Here is a 17,307-nt window from a genome sequence, read left to right on the forward strand (position 1 = left end):
AGTGACATGCTCAAAGCACAATATACACACTAGATTTCTAAGACTCAGTAAGGAAAAAAAGTGTAAAATAGCTCTTTAATATTTTTATATTGAGTACCTGTTAAAACTGTAATATTTCGAATATACTAGGTTGAATGAAATAGATTAAAAATCTTAATTTTTAATGTGGCTGCTAGGAAATTTCAAATTGCATTTCATGACTTGCATTTCACCTGTTGTACAGTGCTGGTCTACATACTTCAGAAACCAGTTCTGATGACACAGGTATCATCTTTTTACACAAGTCAATATAAAATCAATACCACAGAGATGCTGAAGGAGGTAAGATACATGGGATGACCTTTTTAAGAAGATATTATGTATTATCTTCCTGATATTATATTACCATTAAAGTAAGCTTAGAATTTTTTAGAAGCCTTGGGCTAACTAGTAGGTAGTTATAAAACTTGAATTTCAGATACTATACATGCCTATTATTCTCCCTGAAGTTTACTTGCGTCTATCAGTCCCTTCACTTCCTTTCCTGAACTGTTTGATGCTGCTGTGGGTCACACTAGTCCTTACTGGTAGTTTGCCTGTCGGGCTAGAGTACTTTAGCATCCCTCAGGATGAAACATGATTTGAATCATTATATGTACACACATACATGCACATAAAAGATCCAGCAGACTAAAACACTCAACGGAAATCTAATACGTAGAAAAGCAAGTAGCTGAAAAATCAGCCCTATCTAATGAGCTATCTGAACAGAGCAAAGAGGAAAAAGGGGCAGGGGGAACCTTTTCACACTGCTGGGGCTTGGCTATACAGCGTTCAGGATTAATTTCCCACTTGAACAAGACTGTCTGAAGAAGTAAGTGATATTTTCTACCTTACAAATTATTCCCATCAACCTGTATAATACTAGTTCATCATCAGTTAGCTACTTTTAAGGTATTAGTAACAGAGCTTAACAACTTTCAAAAGAAGATTACTAAAAAAAAAATTTATTCATAAAGAGGCCTGACTCTCAGATACAACCAGAGGTACCAATGTAAAAACTAATTATGTCAGGAGCAACTGGCTGGCTCAGTCGGTGGGGTGTGTGACTCTTGATCTCGGGGTTGTGAGTACGAGCTCCACTCTGGGTGTAGAAATTACTTAAAAATGAAATCTTTAGGGGCACCTGGGTGGCTCGGTCAGTTAAGCATCTGTCTTTGGCTCGGGTCATGATCCCAGGGTCCTGGGATCGAGCCCCATGTCAGGCTCCCTGCTCAGTGGGGAGTCTGCTTCTCCCTCTGCCTCTGCCTCTCCTCTGCTTGTGCTCTCTCTCTCAAATAAATAAATAAAATCTTTAAAAATTTTTTAAAAAATGAAATATTTAAATAAATAAAAATATGAAATAATCACATCACTATTCAGGGTGTGGGGGAAAAAACCACCAAGGATTCATCTGACTATATATTTTTAAATATAATTTACTTTGTGGTGAGAAGATATCAATTTTTCCTGTAAATTACAAAAAGGATGCCAAAGAAATACTTTACATATATGACACTGTTCTTCAGAGAGCTTATAATATCCCAATAAAGTTAAAATTAATAGATGGGGAAATTTAGATATAGAATGAAATGGTTTGCTTAAAGCCATAAATAGTTTGTATCAAAGTTGGAGACAGAATTTTTTGCCTTCTACTTCTTGGTTATTTTACTCTCTGTCCCAATAGCTTTTACAAGTTTTTTTTGTTTTTGTTTTTTGGCAAAACAGGTTTCTTCAAATCTTACATGAAACCTCAATTTAAAAATGTATGAAAATATAGCTATTCTGGTTTAAGAAGCATTGGCAAAGGCCTAACAAGCCCCACCCACTCAACCTGTCCCTCATGTTCTCAGGGCCCCTAAGCTCCACAGAACACTCTAAAAGTCACCACTGTACATCCAAATTTCTTATTTAAGTTTTATTTTCTGGCACCCATAATCTCTTCACATCTCTTTTGAAAGCTTTCCACATATAAAGTTAAAAAAGTCCAAATACGATTTTCATCTCAGTGCCCTATACATAACTTGGATTTTTCACATTTGCCCATGTCACCAGAATATGCAGAAACAAACTGAATTCTCCTTAAACTCCAACTGCTTCCTTCTGACAAATGGTAACATACAACCTTTGCCTATGTGAGAGTGAGGAATTACCTTACTACACCAGTAATCTGGCATCCGAATTTTGACTCTTCTAGTGAAGAAACAGTCCTCATCCTGTTTTAGATGTCATTCTTCATTAAAACTTTTTTGTTCTAATTCATACCAATTCCTTAATGATTCTCAGCAAAGAATTAGAGGAAAAGAATTTTTAGATGTACAACAGATGACTTGGTTCTATTTTAACATACTTTCACTACGAGCTTCTTGCTTGAGCTTTAACAGTCAAAACCATAGTTAGCAGGGACGTTCCCACGATAAGAATGTGGCAGCAGTTCCACGGACAGATGTGCACACATTTGGGATAGGTAAAATACTGATATGATGTCAACACCACATTACAGTGCATAAAAACCTAACCATTATGCTTATGTTGGCCTCTAGACAGAATGGTAGCAAAAAGCGGACAGGACAAGTGAAATAGTGCATTTACACTTACAGAGCAGTGAAAGCGTTTGTTGAAACCTGCCAGCTCAACAAGTAAACACAAATGATCAAATCCATGTCGGAACAGTTAAATCACCACTTTGATGCAAAAGCTGTCACTCAAAACACAAACAGAGATGCTTCAGGAAAGCAAAGAAAGAAAAAGTAAAGAAAAGTGAGAAAAGAAGTGACAGTGTCCACCTAAAACAAAGCCTTAACCAATCCAGTGCTGCACGAGAGTCCCAGAGACTACTTAGAGAAGCAAGTCCCCACTCAGCAATGGTAACTCACTGGCCGAGGAGCATCTGCAGTGCCTTTTGTAGAGGCTCTTTCAGTTCCTGTGATACTTTTTCTCCAAGATGAGCCAAACAATCTTCCACGGAGCTCTCTGGGTTAGCAGGGCTGAACACAGGAGAAGTATGACGGTCAAAGCCTGTGCTGGTGAATGCTGAAGACAGGGTAAAAGAGAAACCTATTTTAATAAATAATACCAAAGTTGTGCTGCAGGGGTGCTTGGTTGGCTCAGATGGAAGAGCATGGGACTCTTGATCTTGGGGTCCTGAGTTTGAGCCCCACATTGGGTGTAGAGATTACTAAACAAAAAACAAAAAACAAAAAGCAAAAAACTTTAAGTTTAAATCTTAAATTTGAGAAAAAAAAAAGTTGTGCTACAAAAACTCACGGGATTAAGACGCCTACTACTGGAAACAAGCTAATGGCTATAAGCCACTTAAAAAGGTCAGACAATTATTATGGGATATTAATCTTTCCTGAACACAAGGTTTAACAGGTCCTAGTTTAGAGATTTTTTTTTAAAGGAAAAATTTTTATGGAAAATTTTAGTTTTACAAGAACAAAGAGACTAAACTGGCTTGCTAAAATACATAAGCCAAGCGGGCCTGGGTGGCTTAGTTGGTAAATGTTTTCAGCTCAGGTCATATATCTCAGGGTTGTCAGATCAAGCCCCATGACAGGCTCTGGGCTCAGGGCGGAATCTGCTTAAGATTCTCTCTCTCTGCCTCCCTCTGTCCCTCCTCCCACTTGCTCACGCTCTCTCCCTCTCAAATAAATAAATTAAATCTTTAAACAAAACAAAACACAGGGGGGCACCTGGGTGGCTCAGTTGGTTGGGCATATGCCTTCAGTTCAGGTCATGATCCCAGGGTCCTGGGGCTGAGCCCCAAGTTGGGCTCCCTATTCAGTGGGGAGTCTGCTTCTCCTCTCCCTCTACCCCTTCCCCCGACTCGTGCTCGCTCTTGTGCTCTCTCTCTCTCTCAAATAAATATTTTCTAAAAAATACACAAGCCAATATAGTATGTTACTACATACTAGTTTCATACAAGAATGATAAACATAAAGCAACTCCAACGCTATCATCCCACTCTTAGTATTTTGTTTTTAAGATTTCGTTTTTACCTTCATAAATATGGAACTACTTCTTTTTTTTTAAAGATTTTATTTATTTATTTGACAGAGAGAGAGACAGCCAGCGAGAGAGGGAACACAAGCAGGGGGAGTGGGAGAGGAATAAGCAGGCTCCCAGCGGAGGAGCCTGATGTGGGACTCGATCCCATAACGCCAAAATCACACCCTGAGCTGAAGGCAGACGCTTAACGACTACGCCACCCAGGCGCCCCATAAATATGGAACTTCTTAAACCAGATTCTTATCAGTTTATTCCACCTGATGGGATGAATTAATTATTCTCATTCCTTTTTTGAAAACCTTTTTATTTAAGGGGCACTTGGGTGGCTCAGTCAGTTAAACATCTGCCTTCAGCTCAGGTCATGATCTCGGGGTCCGGGGATCCAGTCCTCCACTGGGCTCCCTGCACAGCGGAAGCAGGAGTCTGGCTTCTCCCTCTGCCTGCCCACCCCCACCCCCAGCTCATGCCCTCCCTCTCTCTCTCAAACAAATAAATAAAATCTTAAAAAAGTAAAATGAAAGCTTTTTAATTCCAGTATAGTTAACATACAGTGTTATATTAGTTTCACGTGTGTAATATAGTGATTCAAGAATTCTGTAACTTTCATTCCTTTTCAAATGAACTTTCAAACTCAATATTCCTGCACATGGATAAACTTTATTTTATTTTTAAAGATTTTATTTATTTATTTGAGAGAAAGAGAGAGAGAATAACCATGGGGTGGGGCAGAGTGAGAGAGAGAGAAGCAGACTCCCCGCCAAGCAGGAAGCCGGATGCAGGGCTTGATCCCAGGACTTGGAGACCATGACCCAAGCCACAGACAGACCCTTAACCAGCTGAGCCACCCAGGCACCCCATAGATAAAGTTTAAAACTATGAAGGTGATACAAGTATAAAAGGTTGCAAATGAAAGAAGCAATCACAGCTTCTCTCTCCTCAGCTCAAACTACCAACTTTTTAACTGCTTCCTTACTCCATGTTGTACTGCCATGCTCTAACTGGGGGAAGAACAGGCAGAATCATTGTTGTTCCAAGGTACGAACAGGATACAGGGCATAGAATGCCAGTAAAGCAAGCAGCTAGCACCCACCCACCACAAAATTACATGTATATTACTCTTACAACTATCTATAGCAACATACATGCAAAAATGGAAGCAACTTACTTACATTTTCCCCTTTAATGTTGTTATTAATTTAAAAAACACCAATATAAATCAAATGACATTAAATGGAAAGTACCTTAATATGATTGTTTAGTCTATTACTTAACTCCAGGAAAAGGCTGTCAGGTATGGTTTAGAAACATTTATAAAGCTATCCCCCAGGAAAGAAAAAAGGTACCTTCTAGTTTCACCCTTCTAATCAATCCTATACCAATGAAGCTGTGTGATGTTGAGAATGCTCTACTGTAAAATATTAAACCAATAGTAAACCACACCAAACTAAGTCTACTAAATAACTAGGAAAATAAGAATAAACAGACCTTCAGAAATTTCTTTGTCCAGAGATTCTAGCTCTTCTTCAATTTCACTTTTAACTTTTAATAAAACTTCTTGATCCAGAGGTTGTGAAGCTATGAGAGAGAGAGAGAAGCCATTAGAATATGGGTAGTATTCTAACTATTTAAGTCAGAAAATACAAATCAAAACTCATTTTATCAAGGCTACCAGGCTCAGACATACTGAAAGATGAGGAAGTTGAGGCTTGGGTAGGTTAGACCACCACGATGGAGGAGCTGTGAATCAAACTAGGGTCAGTGTGAATATAAAATCATTAATCCAGGGGCGCCTGGGTGGCTCAGTGGCTTGGGTGTCTGCCTTTGGCTCAAGTCATGGTCCCAGAGTCCTGGTATTGAGCCCCAAGTCGGGCTTCCGGCTCAGTGGGGAGTCTGCTTCTCCCTCTCCCTCTACCCTTCCCCTCCATTCATGCACATGCATGCACACACTCTCTCTCTCAAATAAATAAAATCTTTAAAAAAAAATCATTAATCCAGGCTGTGCCCTCCTCATCTTCTGGTTGGGAAGCTAGGAAGCAAGTATCTCAGAAATATTTTTAACATAATAATAGAAAAAGGAACCTATAATGTTGTCTCAGTAAGTGATAAATATCTTTGAAAACTGATATTCATGGTCCCTTACCTTCACATCTTCATGCAAACTGCAGCTCAAGAGAAGACCTATTATCCTCAAAAGATTTATAACCTCCAACTTAAGAGAACTGTGAGTATACCAAAAATACTGGCCACAAGCTATTACCATGTAGTTAAAGGAAAGGAAGGTCTTGGTGTGTGGCACAGAATGGAGAACGAAGAGGAAGAGCTCTGAAGGAGAATATGAAGACAACATGCTTTAAAATCTACTAATTTCTCCTGCCTCAACATTTCATCTAAAACACTGAATCCAAATATGACACCCCACACTTCTCACATTCAGAATATATTTACAGACCATTTCCAGTGCTTTTTCTACTGTTTATATCACTGTTTTCTACCACCGATAAGTTTTAGAAAGAGATGGATTTGCCACTTGCATGTTTTGATTTTTTGCAAGCAAGTAAATCCTGAATTAAAGATGAGCTTATTAATTTGGATCAAGAAACTTGATTTTTTAAAGATTTTATTTTTAGGGGCACCTGGGTGGCTCAGCCATTAAGTGTCTGCCTTCGGCTCAGGTCATGATCCCAGAGTCTTGGGATCAAGCCCCGCATCGGGCTCCCTGATTGGCAGGAAGCCTGCTTCTCCCTCTCCCACTCCCCTCGCTTGTGTTCCCTCTCTCGCTGTCTCTCTGTCAAATAAATAAAATAAAATAAAATAAAATATTTTATTTTATTTTTAAATAATCTCTACACCCAACATGGGACTCGAATTTACAACCCCAAGATCAAGTCCCATGTTCTACCAACTGAGTCAGCCAGGCGCCCCCAGACCAAGAAAGTTGATAATTATAGCATCCCTAAGTCTTTAAAAATACCTTTGAAAAACAAAAGGTTGCATATTTCAACATTTCACAGATTTTTTTATTAGTTTTCAAATTTAAAGTTGAGTACTATAAAACACTTTCCTTCTGAGCTGAGAATAACCAAAATAAAACTTAAAATAATTTTTTTGTGAAAAAAATAAAGTTCCTTAGGTATTTCTACCTGAAGTACAACAAAAAGGATCTCTTCAATGTCATGATTAATATATTTGCTTAATGACATTTCATTTATCATTTCTGCCTACATCAATACCTTACATGAAATTACGTACATAAAAACTTTTAAACATTATATAAAACAAACATAATTTAGTACGCAAAATTTGGAGACAATGCATCCTATGAAGAACGTAATCTTCATAAATTTTCCTAAGCAGAAAAGTCATCTTTAAAGATAGGTTCCCCCCTAATTTTTTTAATTGTGGTAAAATACATGCAACATAAATTTTCCATCTTAACTATTTTTAAGTGTGTAGTTCAGCTGTATTACCTACATTCACAATGTTGTGCTACCATCACTACCATCCATCTCTACAACTTTCTACATCTGTTTTTTTAAGGATTTATTTTTTACAATTATGTATTTGGGAGAGAGAGGGAGGGAGGGAGGGAGGGAGGGAACAAGCTCGGGGGGAGGGGGAAAGGGAGAGGGATGGAATCCCCAGGCAGACTCTCCACTAAACACTGAGCCTGACACAAAGCTCAATCCCAGACTCTAAGATCATGACCTGAGCCGAAATCAAGAGTTGGACACTTAACTGATGAGCCACCCAGGCATCCCAAGAACTTTCTCCATCTTGAAAAACTGAAACTCCACACACCCATTAAACAATAACTCCCATTCCTTCCTTCCCCACACCACCCCCCCAGCACCTGGCAACCTCCATTCTACTTTCTGTCTCTCCAATTTGACTACTTCAAGTACTTTATGTAAGTAGAATCATACAGTATTTGTCTTTGGAGACTGGCTTATTCTGCTTAGAGCTAGACTCTTAATAAATCTCAAGTACTGTCTGTAATCATAATAGGTTTTCCTTTCCTTTTATTTTTTTTAAGATTGTATTTATTTGAGAGAGAGAGAGAGAGACAGTGAGAGCGAGGGGAGGAGCAGAGGGAGAGGGACAAGCAGACTGAGCTGAGTTCAGAGCCCAACACAGGGCTCGATCCCACATCCCTGAGATCATGACCTGCTCTGACCTGCTCCAAAATTAAGTCATGTGCTCAACCAACTGCACCACCTAGGCGCCCCTAATAGGTTTTCCTTTTAGAAATAATTTATAAACTTTTAGATGGCTCTGCAACAGCACTGATTAATACAACTATACTAGGTAAAGTGACCCCCGGAACATACTATGACATTATTAAAACAAGGCAAACACAGACTGGGAAATTAATTTAAGGTCAATCTTATTTCTTTCAGTGAAATTATCTCTCTCCCCTCTGGCTTTCTGGAAGGTGGATCAACGAAGTGGAAGATAAACTTTGGAGTCAAGCATTCCAGCTCGTCACTACATGTGACCTTAGGAAAATAATCTTCTTGAGCCTTTCCTCTTATGTAAAATGGTAAATAAAATCTACCTCAAAAGAATATTGTCAAGGCTAATGAGATAAAGTCCCTCTACATCAAAAATGAGCTCAACAGACAGTAGCTCCCACTCACCAATCCTTCTGAGTCCCTAAAATGTTGTTACTATTTGACAGTGATCTTTCCCCAAATCTTGTCTCTGTGAACAGAATCAGTTCATCATAGATTTCTAATCAATGATGCTTATACAGAATCTGTGTTCAGTACTATAAGAGTTTGGACCAGCAGGACCAACCTTCTGACAGTCTACATAATGCCAAGTAGTATGAAAAAGGGTTATATTATATTGTATATGGCTTAATATCCATTGATCTAAACCAATCTTTTTTCCCCTTGAGCACATATCCAACAGAGTTCAATTAATTTACATTCAAACATTCAGAAGGAAAGTTAAGTTTTTAAAATGTGAAGGCACATTTCATAATAAATTCATCTGAGAAGTTTTACTAAGAAGCTACCTTCCTGAATACAAGAAGTTCCATGGTTTTCTGTTTCCAGGTGTGACTGGTCTCTAAAAGACTTGCCTTCAAACTTCTTCCAGGCTAAAATAATCTCTTACATCCAACAACATAAGAATTTTGATCAATCATTGTCATGAATTACAGTGAATGTAAGTGGGGTTTGTTTTTGTTTTTAAGATTTTATTTATTTGTCAGAAAGACAGACAGAGAGAGCACAAGCAGGGGGAATGGCAGGCAGAGGGATAAGCAGGCTCCCCGCCGGACTGGATCCAGGATCGTGACCTGAGCTGAAGGCAGTGCTTAACCAACTGACCCACCCAGGTGCCCCGAATGAAAGTGTTTTTAAGAGAAATCTTTTTTTTTTTTACCTGCTGATAATCCTTCAATCATACTTCCAAGACAGAAACAGGATAAAAACCATGCTGAAAGTTTGGGTTAGCCTTTTAAGTTCCGTAAAAACATTCCAAACTTAACATCTGCTAGTTTGTTCTTGACTTGCCCTTAATTGGAAATGTAGAGCACCTAAACATTTCAGAATCTTGCTAGAGGATATAACCTGTTGAATCTTTTTTTCTTATAAAGATTTATTTATTTATTTGAGGTGGGGAGGGGCAGAGGTAGAGAGAAAATCTCAAGCAGACTCCCCACTGAGGGCAGAACCCCACACAGGGCTCAATCTCACAACTTGAGCCAAAATGAAGTCAGCCGTTCAACCAACTCAGCCACCCCGGCGCCCCAAATCTGTTTTTTAGTCTGACATGAGAGGTAATCCTCCCACTCCCCTGCATTCTAGATTATATCCTCATAGTAAACTGAATCATCAGAGAAGTACATGCATATAATATAGGTCCCCATATAGTGTTAACTAGTTGTTTTAACTGGGCTGCACTTTGGTGCCACTTCCTTAGCTTTTATCGCGAATCACATTAAGAGACAGTGTTTTGAAAGTTAATACTGTGTTTGATATTCACAACATTTCTCTGTGCCCTACATAATAAAGCTCTAAGTGAAAAAAATATCTTTTAAAGAATAATGTTCCACTTAAAAGAAAATAGTATAGCTTCTAGTTATGGAAAAAAAAAATCTGGAACTAAGTATACCTTCACTTGGTTTTGGCTTTTGCCTCAGAACCAAATACACTGCTTGATGTTAGTATTTCCATATGGGACATAAGAGACTACGCATCTGTAATCTATTATTCCCACTATGGAAATGTATAGTTTCCCTACTCTGATTTTATTTATTAGAAGTCTTATTTAATTAATTCATTTAGATTTTTCCATTATGTATTATTACAAGCCACATTAAATTATATGTGGTAAGGAATTTTTTAAAAATTCATTGGTATTCTTGCCCAGTATGAACTCACTGCCAACTTCTTCACTAATAAAAAGGACATATTATAACTACATTTTTACCTAACCTGGACTGCCCTTTCTTTTCCTGATTCCTCAAATTCTGTCCACTCCTCTGAGTACCAATTTAAGCCTCTCTACTACTCCACAGTATCTTCTTCACTGACCACTACTGTATCACTGCCATTTGAACATTCATATCATTCCTTCTCTGCCACACAGTTGAACACTGACGTATATCCTGTCTTATACTATTCAATGATTTTATGGTTTATCATCATTCTGACTACATTATAAACTATTTGAGATACTCCCTTTGTCCTAGACTTTTGTTAAGCACGGACTAAAAAGGTCAAATACTTGACATCAATAGCTGTCACCGTCACTATGCTGAAGACCCAAATGACTACACTGTATAGATACACACGAAACGACGACACTGCTGGGGAGAGAGGGCACTCACGGGGAAAACGAAAAAGAACAAAGAAAACCAACAAAAGTAAAGTTATTTATAAATTACAGGAATTTTTAAAAAGTTATCAGTATATTTTGAGGCTAGCTCAAATGACAAAAAATGAGAAGTCATTTTACATAAGACGATAAGAGTACAGACCAACCACATACACAGAACACTAACTAGACTACTTATGGTGATAGAATTGTGATGGAGAATATTATAAAAGAGGAATAGAAAGAATAAGACCTCAACTATTATCTCCATGCTTACGGGAGTTTTAGTCAATGCCTGAATCACTGAATTTTAGATTTGGGAGGATCTGTAAAATAAAGGCCATCTAGTCCATTCTCCTCATTATATGAAGAAATGGGACTTACAGAAGTTGAAATGATTTGCCCAGGCTCAAATAAATCATATAAAAACAAGATTAAAAAGTAGATCTTCTGGGGGCACCTGGCTGGCTCAGTCCATAGAGTATGTAGCTCGTGATCTTGGGGTTGTGAGTTTGAGCCCCATGTTAGGTATAGCGATTACTTAAAAATCTTTAAGAAAGTAGATGTTCTGAAAAGTGAAATTATTACTGAATTCTAAAACATGATAATTTTTTATGTACAGTGAAAAATAAGGAATACATGAATGTTTTATCTGCCATCTGTTTTTGGAAAATCTACATACCTAAAACATACACACACCCACACACCCAATCACCCCACCACCAATACTACCACGATGCCACAAAGTAAATGACAATAATGTCTTGGTTACCATATGCCTCAGCCACAAGATTAACAAAAAGCAGCTGATTAAAGGAGTGTCTATTCTCATGAGACTAATGTGATACTGATTACACACGACAAGCTGTCATACTGGATAATAAGCCATGTGGAAAACCCAAACCAGAAAAAGGCTACTGCTGTCAGGATACAAAAGGCTACTTATTTAGCTAACCAATGACACAGACAGATTCGGTGATTTTCAATTAATCAACCCCCCCAACCCAGAATTTCAAAAGCGAAGAGCTACCCAGTAGCACCAATGCAGCATAAATCCTCCACTATAAACCCAGAGAAAAATGTTTCAAAGATAAACAGACTTTAGCACACCAAATCCCACCCACTTCAGTGTCAAACCAAGAGTCGCGAGAGTCAGCAATCATCATATTCCAGCCCTGAAATATACTCTAGGCTTTCAAAGTGAATAGCAGATCAACAAGTTTAGAATAGTTGTATGGGCAGAGCAAAATACTTTCTAAATCTATGGGTCTCCAAATTGAATACACATTAAAATTACTGAGCAAATATAATAAAAATATAGATTCTCAAACCCCATCATGGGGCATCTGCTTTAAAAGGTCTGGGGTAGGGCTCCATGATTTTTTTTTTAAAGATTAAAAAAAAATTTTTTTTTTTAAGTAATCTCAACACCCAATCGTGGGGCAGGAACTTACAACCGGAAGATGGAGTCGCATGCTCTACCGACTGAGCCAGCCAGGCGCACCCATGATCTTTTTTTTAAAGATTTTATTTATTTATTTGAGGGAGAGAGCGAGTGAGAGAGAGAGAGCATGAGCATGGGGAGGGGCAGAGGGAGAGAGAGAAGCAGGCTCCCTGCCAAGCAGGGAGCCCGATGTGGGGCTGGATCCCAGGACACCAGGATCATGACCCAAGAGGAAGGCAGACGCCCAACTGACTGAGCCACCCAAGCACCCCCCCCCATCATCTTTTTAAAATAAGCATTCAGGCAGTTAGTCTTGACAAATACTGCTCTAAAAAACCCAAATAAGGTGCACCTGGGTGGCTCAGTCAGTTAAGCATTTGCCTTTGGCTCAGATTATGATCTCAGGGTCCTGGGATCCAGCCCCGCAATGCGCTCCCAGGTCAGCAGGGAGTCTGCTTCTCCCTCTGCCTCTCCTCCCCACTCCCCTGTTCATGCTCTCTCTCTCTCTCTCTCAAATACATAAATAAAGACTTAAAAAATAAGAAAACCCAAATAGTTATAATCAAAAACATCTACTAAACAAACAAACCACATGGTTCAATTATTTCCTCAACAGCAAAAACAAATACTCCAAATGATACCACAGTAGACAGATTTTTAAAAGTACAAAATAGTCTTTTGGCTCATTGCATCCGAGACAGCAAGATGGGTCACCAGCAGCACTACTGGAGCCATCCCAGGAAATTCAGCCAGGGTTCTCATTCTTGCCGCATCTGCTCAAACCTGCGCTGTCAGATCCGGAAATCTGGCCTCAATATGTGCCCCAGTGTTTCTGTCAGTATGCGAAGTATGGAGGCTTCATTAAGCTGGATTAAGTGAACTTCCTTGAATGGGTCATCCAAAAGACCTACCTTAACTGCAGAAATCCAACTAAACCCATGCTAACTCACTGTACATAAAAATACTTCAATTATGAAGGTTTAAAAAATAAAAGTACAAAATAGCCAATTACAATGATAGTTTTCAGGTTCCAGAGTCCCCACATCCCAAGGTATCCTGCACACGGGGAGACAGGTTTGAGAGAGGACAGACTGAAGGAGAAGAATGCAGGGAAATTTCATCACGCACCCACTCTAAGACTGGTTTCAGGATCAAATATCTGTTCCTGATAGAAAAGATGAGAAAAGAATGAAACAGTACACATCTCTAGTAATAATGAACTCTGAATCAAAATCTGAGATGGGGTTATAAGAATCTGTCTCAAAAAGTTGATTTGAGATGGCAACACTCTCCAAATTGATCTACAGATTCAATGCAATCCCCATCAAAATTCCAACCGCAGGGCACCTGGCTGGCTCAGGCCATGGAGCATGCAACTCTTGACCTTAGGGTTTTAAGTTCGAACCCCACTTTGGGTGGAGAGATAACTTGAAAAAAAAATTCCAACTGCCTTTTTTCCCAGAAATGGAGAGGACAATCCTAAAATTCATACAGAATTGCAAGAGACACAAAGTAGTCAAAGCGATTTGGAAAAAGAAGAACAAAGTAAAAGGACTCAAACTTTAGTTTTTTTTTTAAAAGATTTTATTTATGTATTTGACAGAGAGAGACAGCCAGCGAGAGAGGGAATACAAGCAGGGGGAGTGGGAGAGGAAGCAGCAGGCTCCTAGCAGAGGAGCCTGATGTGGGGCTTGATCCCAGGACCCTGGGATCACGCCCTGAGCCGAAGGCAGACGCTTAACGACTGTGCCACCCAGGTGCCCCAAACTTTATAATTTCAACACTTACCACAAAGCTATAATAATCAAGATTGTATAGTTATGGAATAAAGACAGACCGACAGACCAATGGAATCTAATTGAGAGGCCAGAAATAAATCCACATACTTAAGGTTGATTTTTTTAAAACATTTTGTTTATTTATTTGAGAGACAGAGAGAGAGAGCATGAGAGGTGGGAGGGTCAGAGGGAGAAGCAGACTCCCTGCTATGCAGGGAGCCTGACACCGGACTCGATTCTGGGACTCCAGGATCATGACCCGAGCTGAAGGCAGTCACTTCAACCAACTGAGCCACCCAGGTGCCCCTAAGGTCAATTGATTTTTGAGAAGGGAACCAAGACCATTCAACAGGGAAATGAAGAAACTTTTCAACAAATGGTGCTTCGATAACTGCACATTACCATGCAAAATAATGAATCTATATATGCCTACTTCAAAATATTTACAAAAATTAGTTCAAAATGGATCAAAGATCTAAAATTTTTTTAAGATTTTTTTTTTTTTTAGTAATCTCTACACCCAACACAGGATTGAACCCACAACCCCGAGATCAAGAGTTGCACACTCCGCCAACCAAGCCAGCCAGGCACCCCTAAAAAAGATCTAAATTTAAAAGCTAAAACTATAAAACTCTTAAAAGGAAACATAGGTGAAAATGTGTGTGACTCTGGACTAAGTAATGGCTTCTTAGATATGACACCAAAAACATAAGAAATCAAAGAAAACACAGATAAACTGGACTTCATAAAAATTAAAAATGTTTCGGGCGCCTGCAAGGCTCAGCCAGTTAAGTGACTGCCTTCAGCTTGCGTCATGATCCTGGAGTCCTGGGATCAAGTTCCGCACAGGGCACCCTGCTCAGTGGGGAGGCTGCTTCTCCCTCTGACCCTCCCCCTCCTCGTGCTCTCTCTCTCTCAAATAAATAAAATTTTAAAAAATTAAAAACGCTTGTATATCAAAGTACATTACCAACACAAACAACAGAATGGAAGAGAGTATCTGAAATCATGTATCTGATAGGGTCTGGTATCTAAAATATATGAAGAATTCTCAGGGGTGCCTGGGTGCCTCAATCGGTCAAGCACCTGCCTTTGGCTCAGGTCACAATCCCAGAGTCCAGGGATGGAGCCCTGTGTCCAGCTCCCTGCTCAGCAGGGAGCCTGATTCTCCCACTCCCTCTGCCTACGGCTCCCCCAGCTTGTGCTCGAGCTTGAGCTCTGTCAAATAAAACATATAAAAGCTTAAAAAAATATAAAATAAATAATTCTTGTAACTCAACAAGAGAAAGACAAATAACCCAATCAAAAAAGGGCAAAGGATAAGAATAGACATTTCTCCAAAGATATACAAATGACCAATAAGCATATGAAAAGATGTTCAACATCATTAGCCATTAGGGAAATGCAAATTAAAACCACAGGGAGGGGGCACCTGGGTGACTCAGATGGTTAAGCGTCAGCCTTCAGCTCAGGTCATGATCCCAGGGTCCTGGGATCGAGCCCCACGTCAGGCTCCCTGCTTAGCAGGGAGCCTGCTTCTCCCTCTCCCTCTACTGTTCCCCCTGCCTATGCTTTCTCACTCTCTCTGTCAAATAAATAAATAAAATCTTTAAAAAAAAACAAAAACAAAAAAACCATAGGGAGATACTACCACACAGCCTCCAGAAAAGCAATGATAGCAAGTTTGGCAAAGATACAGAGAAACTGGAACTCTTCCCCCCCCCCCACATTGCTGGTAGAAACCCAAAATGATACAACCACTATGGAAGACAGCTTGGTAGTCTGTTACAAAACTAAAGATACTCTTACCATATGATCTAGCAATCACGCTCCTTGGTATTTATCCAAATGAGTTGAAGACTTCTATCTACATAAAAACTGGCCCATGAATTTTTAAAACAACTTTATTCATAATTGCCAACACTTTGAAGCAATCAAGATGTTCTTCAATAGGTGAATGGAGAAACGAACTATGGTACTTCCATACAATGGAATATTATTCAGCAATAAAAGAAATGAGCTGCCACAATGAGACACCACACTTCACACCCATTATAAAAAACAGAGAACAAGTATTGGTGAGGATGTAGAGAAATTGGAGCCCTTGTGTATTACTGATGGGAATATAAAATGATGCAGCTACTATGGAAAAAAGGTAAGGCAGTTCTTCAAAAAAATTAAACCTAGAATTACCATGTGATCCAGCAAATCTACACCTGAGTATAGACCCACAAGAACTGAAAGCAGAGACTCAAACAGATGTTTATAACACCAATAGTTATAGCAGCATTATTCACAATAGCTAAAAGGGAGAAATAACCCAAATGTCCACCAGCAGATGAATGGATAAGCAAAATGTGCGATATGCATATATTAGAATATTATTCAGCCTTAAAAAAGGGATGAGGGCACCTGGCTGGCTCAGTCGGTAGAGCACGTGACTCTTAATCTCAGGGTCATGAGTTCAAGCCCCATGTTGGGCACAGAGATTACTTTAAAAAAAAAAAAAAAGGAATGAAATTCTGATACATGCTATAGCATGAATGAACCCTAAAGACATTATGCTAAGTGAAATAAGTCAGACCCAAAAGAACAAATACTGTTTGATTCCACTCAAATGAGGTGCCTAGAAGAGTTAAATTCATAGAGACAGAAAGTAGAACAGTGGCTGCCTAGGGCTGAGGGAAGAGGGGAACATGGGGAGTGACTGCTTAATGGTTGAGTGAGTAACAAACCAGTAGCACAGCTGCATGTGTTTGACAGTCACATTACTAACAGATGAACTTACTCCCCTTTCTAACTAAGAAAGAAATGTCTTATTAGTAAGTCCATATTAATTACTTCAGCAGCAAGGTGCTCTATAGTAATCAATGTAAAATTGTGCATAACAGAAGTTATTTGACATCAAATATGTAAGTCAGCAAGACTTCTACCAGTCAGAGTATATAATCCAGAACAGGGTTGACTATATTCAGCACAAACTAACACTGTCTGGAAGAGTTGGCTAGCTCTGGAAAAGTGTAGAGTTGACTATTTATGGAAAAGTCTATAATCAGCACATGACTCAGGAAAAAATGAAAAACATTCAATGTGACAAAAATCTTGTGTCATGAATTGGGTCACCTCCCTTAATCTCTCCTTCTCCTGCTTACTGCTTCATGAACTTGAAACCAAACCCTACCCACATTACACCAATGGATGGATGCTACCACAGATCCTATTTGGCAG

At 39.2% G+C, this 17,307-nt stretch overlaps 1 protein-coding gene and 1 pseudogene across 4 annotated transcripts in view; one reads left to right on the forward strand and one right to left on the reverse strand.

The window, feature by feature from the left end:
• BCL2L13 (BCL2 like 13) overlaps positions 1-17,307 on the reverse strand; it is a 91,211-nt gene that overhangs the window by 47,545 nt on the left and 26,359 nt on the right. For 3 of the 4 annotated variants that reach the window (XM_045775147.2, XM_045775157.2, XM_087855465.1), the window contains exons 3-4: positions 5,515-5,604; positions 2,895-3,051 (exon numbers count right to left, since the gene is read on the reverse strand). In XM_045775147.2, the coding sequence (XP_045631103.2) occupies positions 2,895-3,051; positions 5,515-5,604 (247 nt within the window). Of the gene's footprint in view, positions 1-2,894; positions 3,052-5,514; positions 5,605-17,307 lie in introns of those variants that run through there. The other variant, XM_045775182.2, reaches the window with a different exon arrangement.
• Positions 13,007-13,176, forward strand: LOC123778066 (small ribosomal subunit protein uS14 pseudogene; annotated as a pseudogene).

Source organism: Ursus americanus, chromosome 25 (genome assembly GCF_024610735.1).
Source record: "Ursus americanus isolate L20-20 chromosome 25, mUrsAme1.1.p, whole genome shotgun sequence".
NCBI classification, from domain to species: Eukaryota; Metazoa; Chordata; class Mammalia; order Carnivora; family Ursidae; genus Ursus; species Ursus americanus.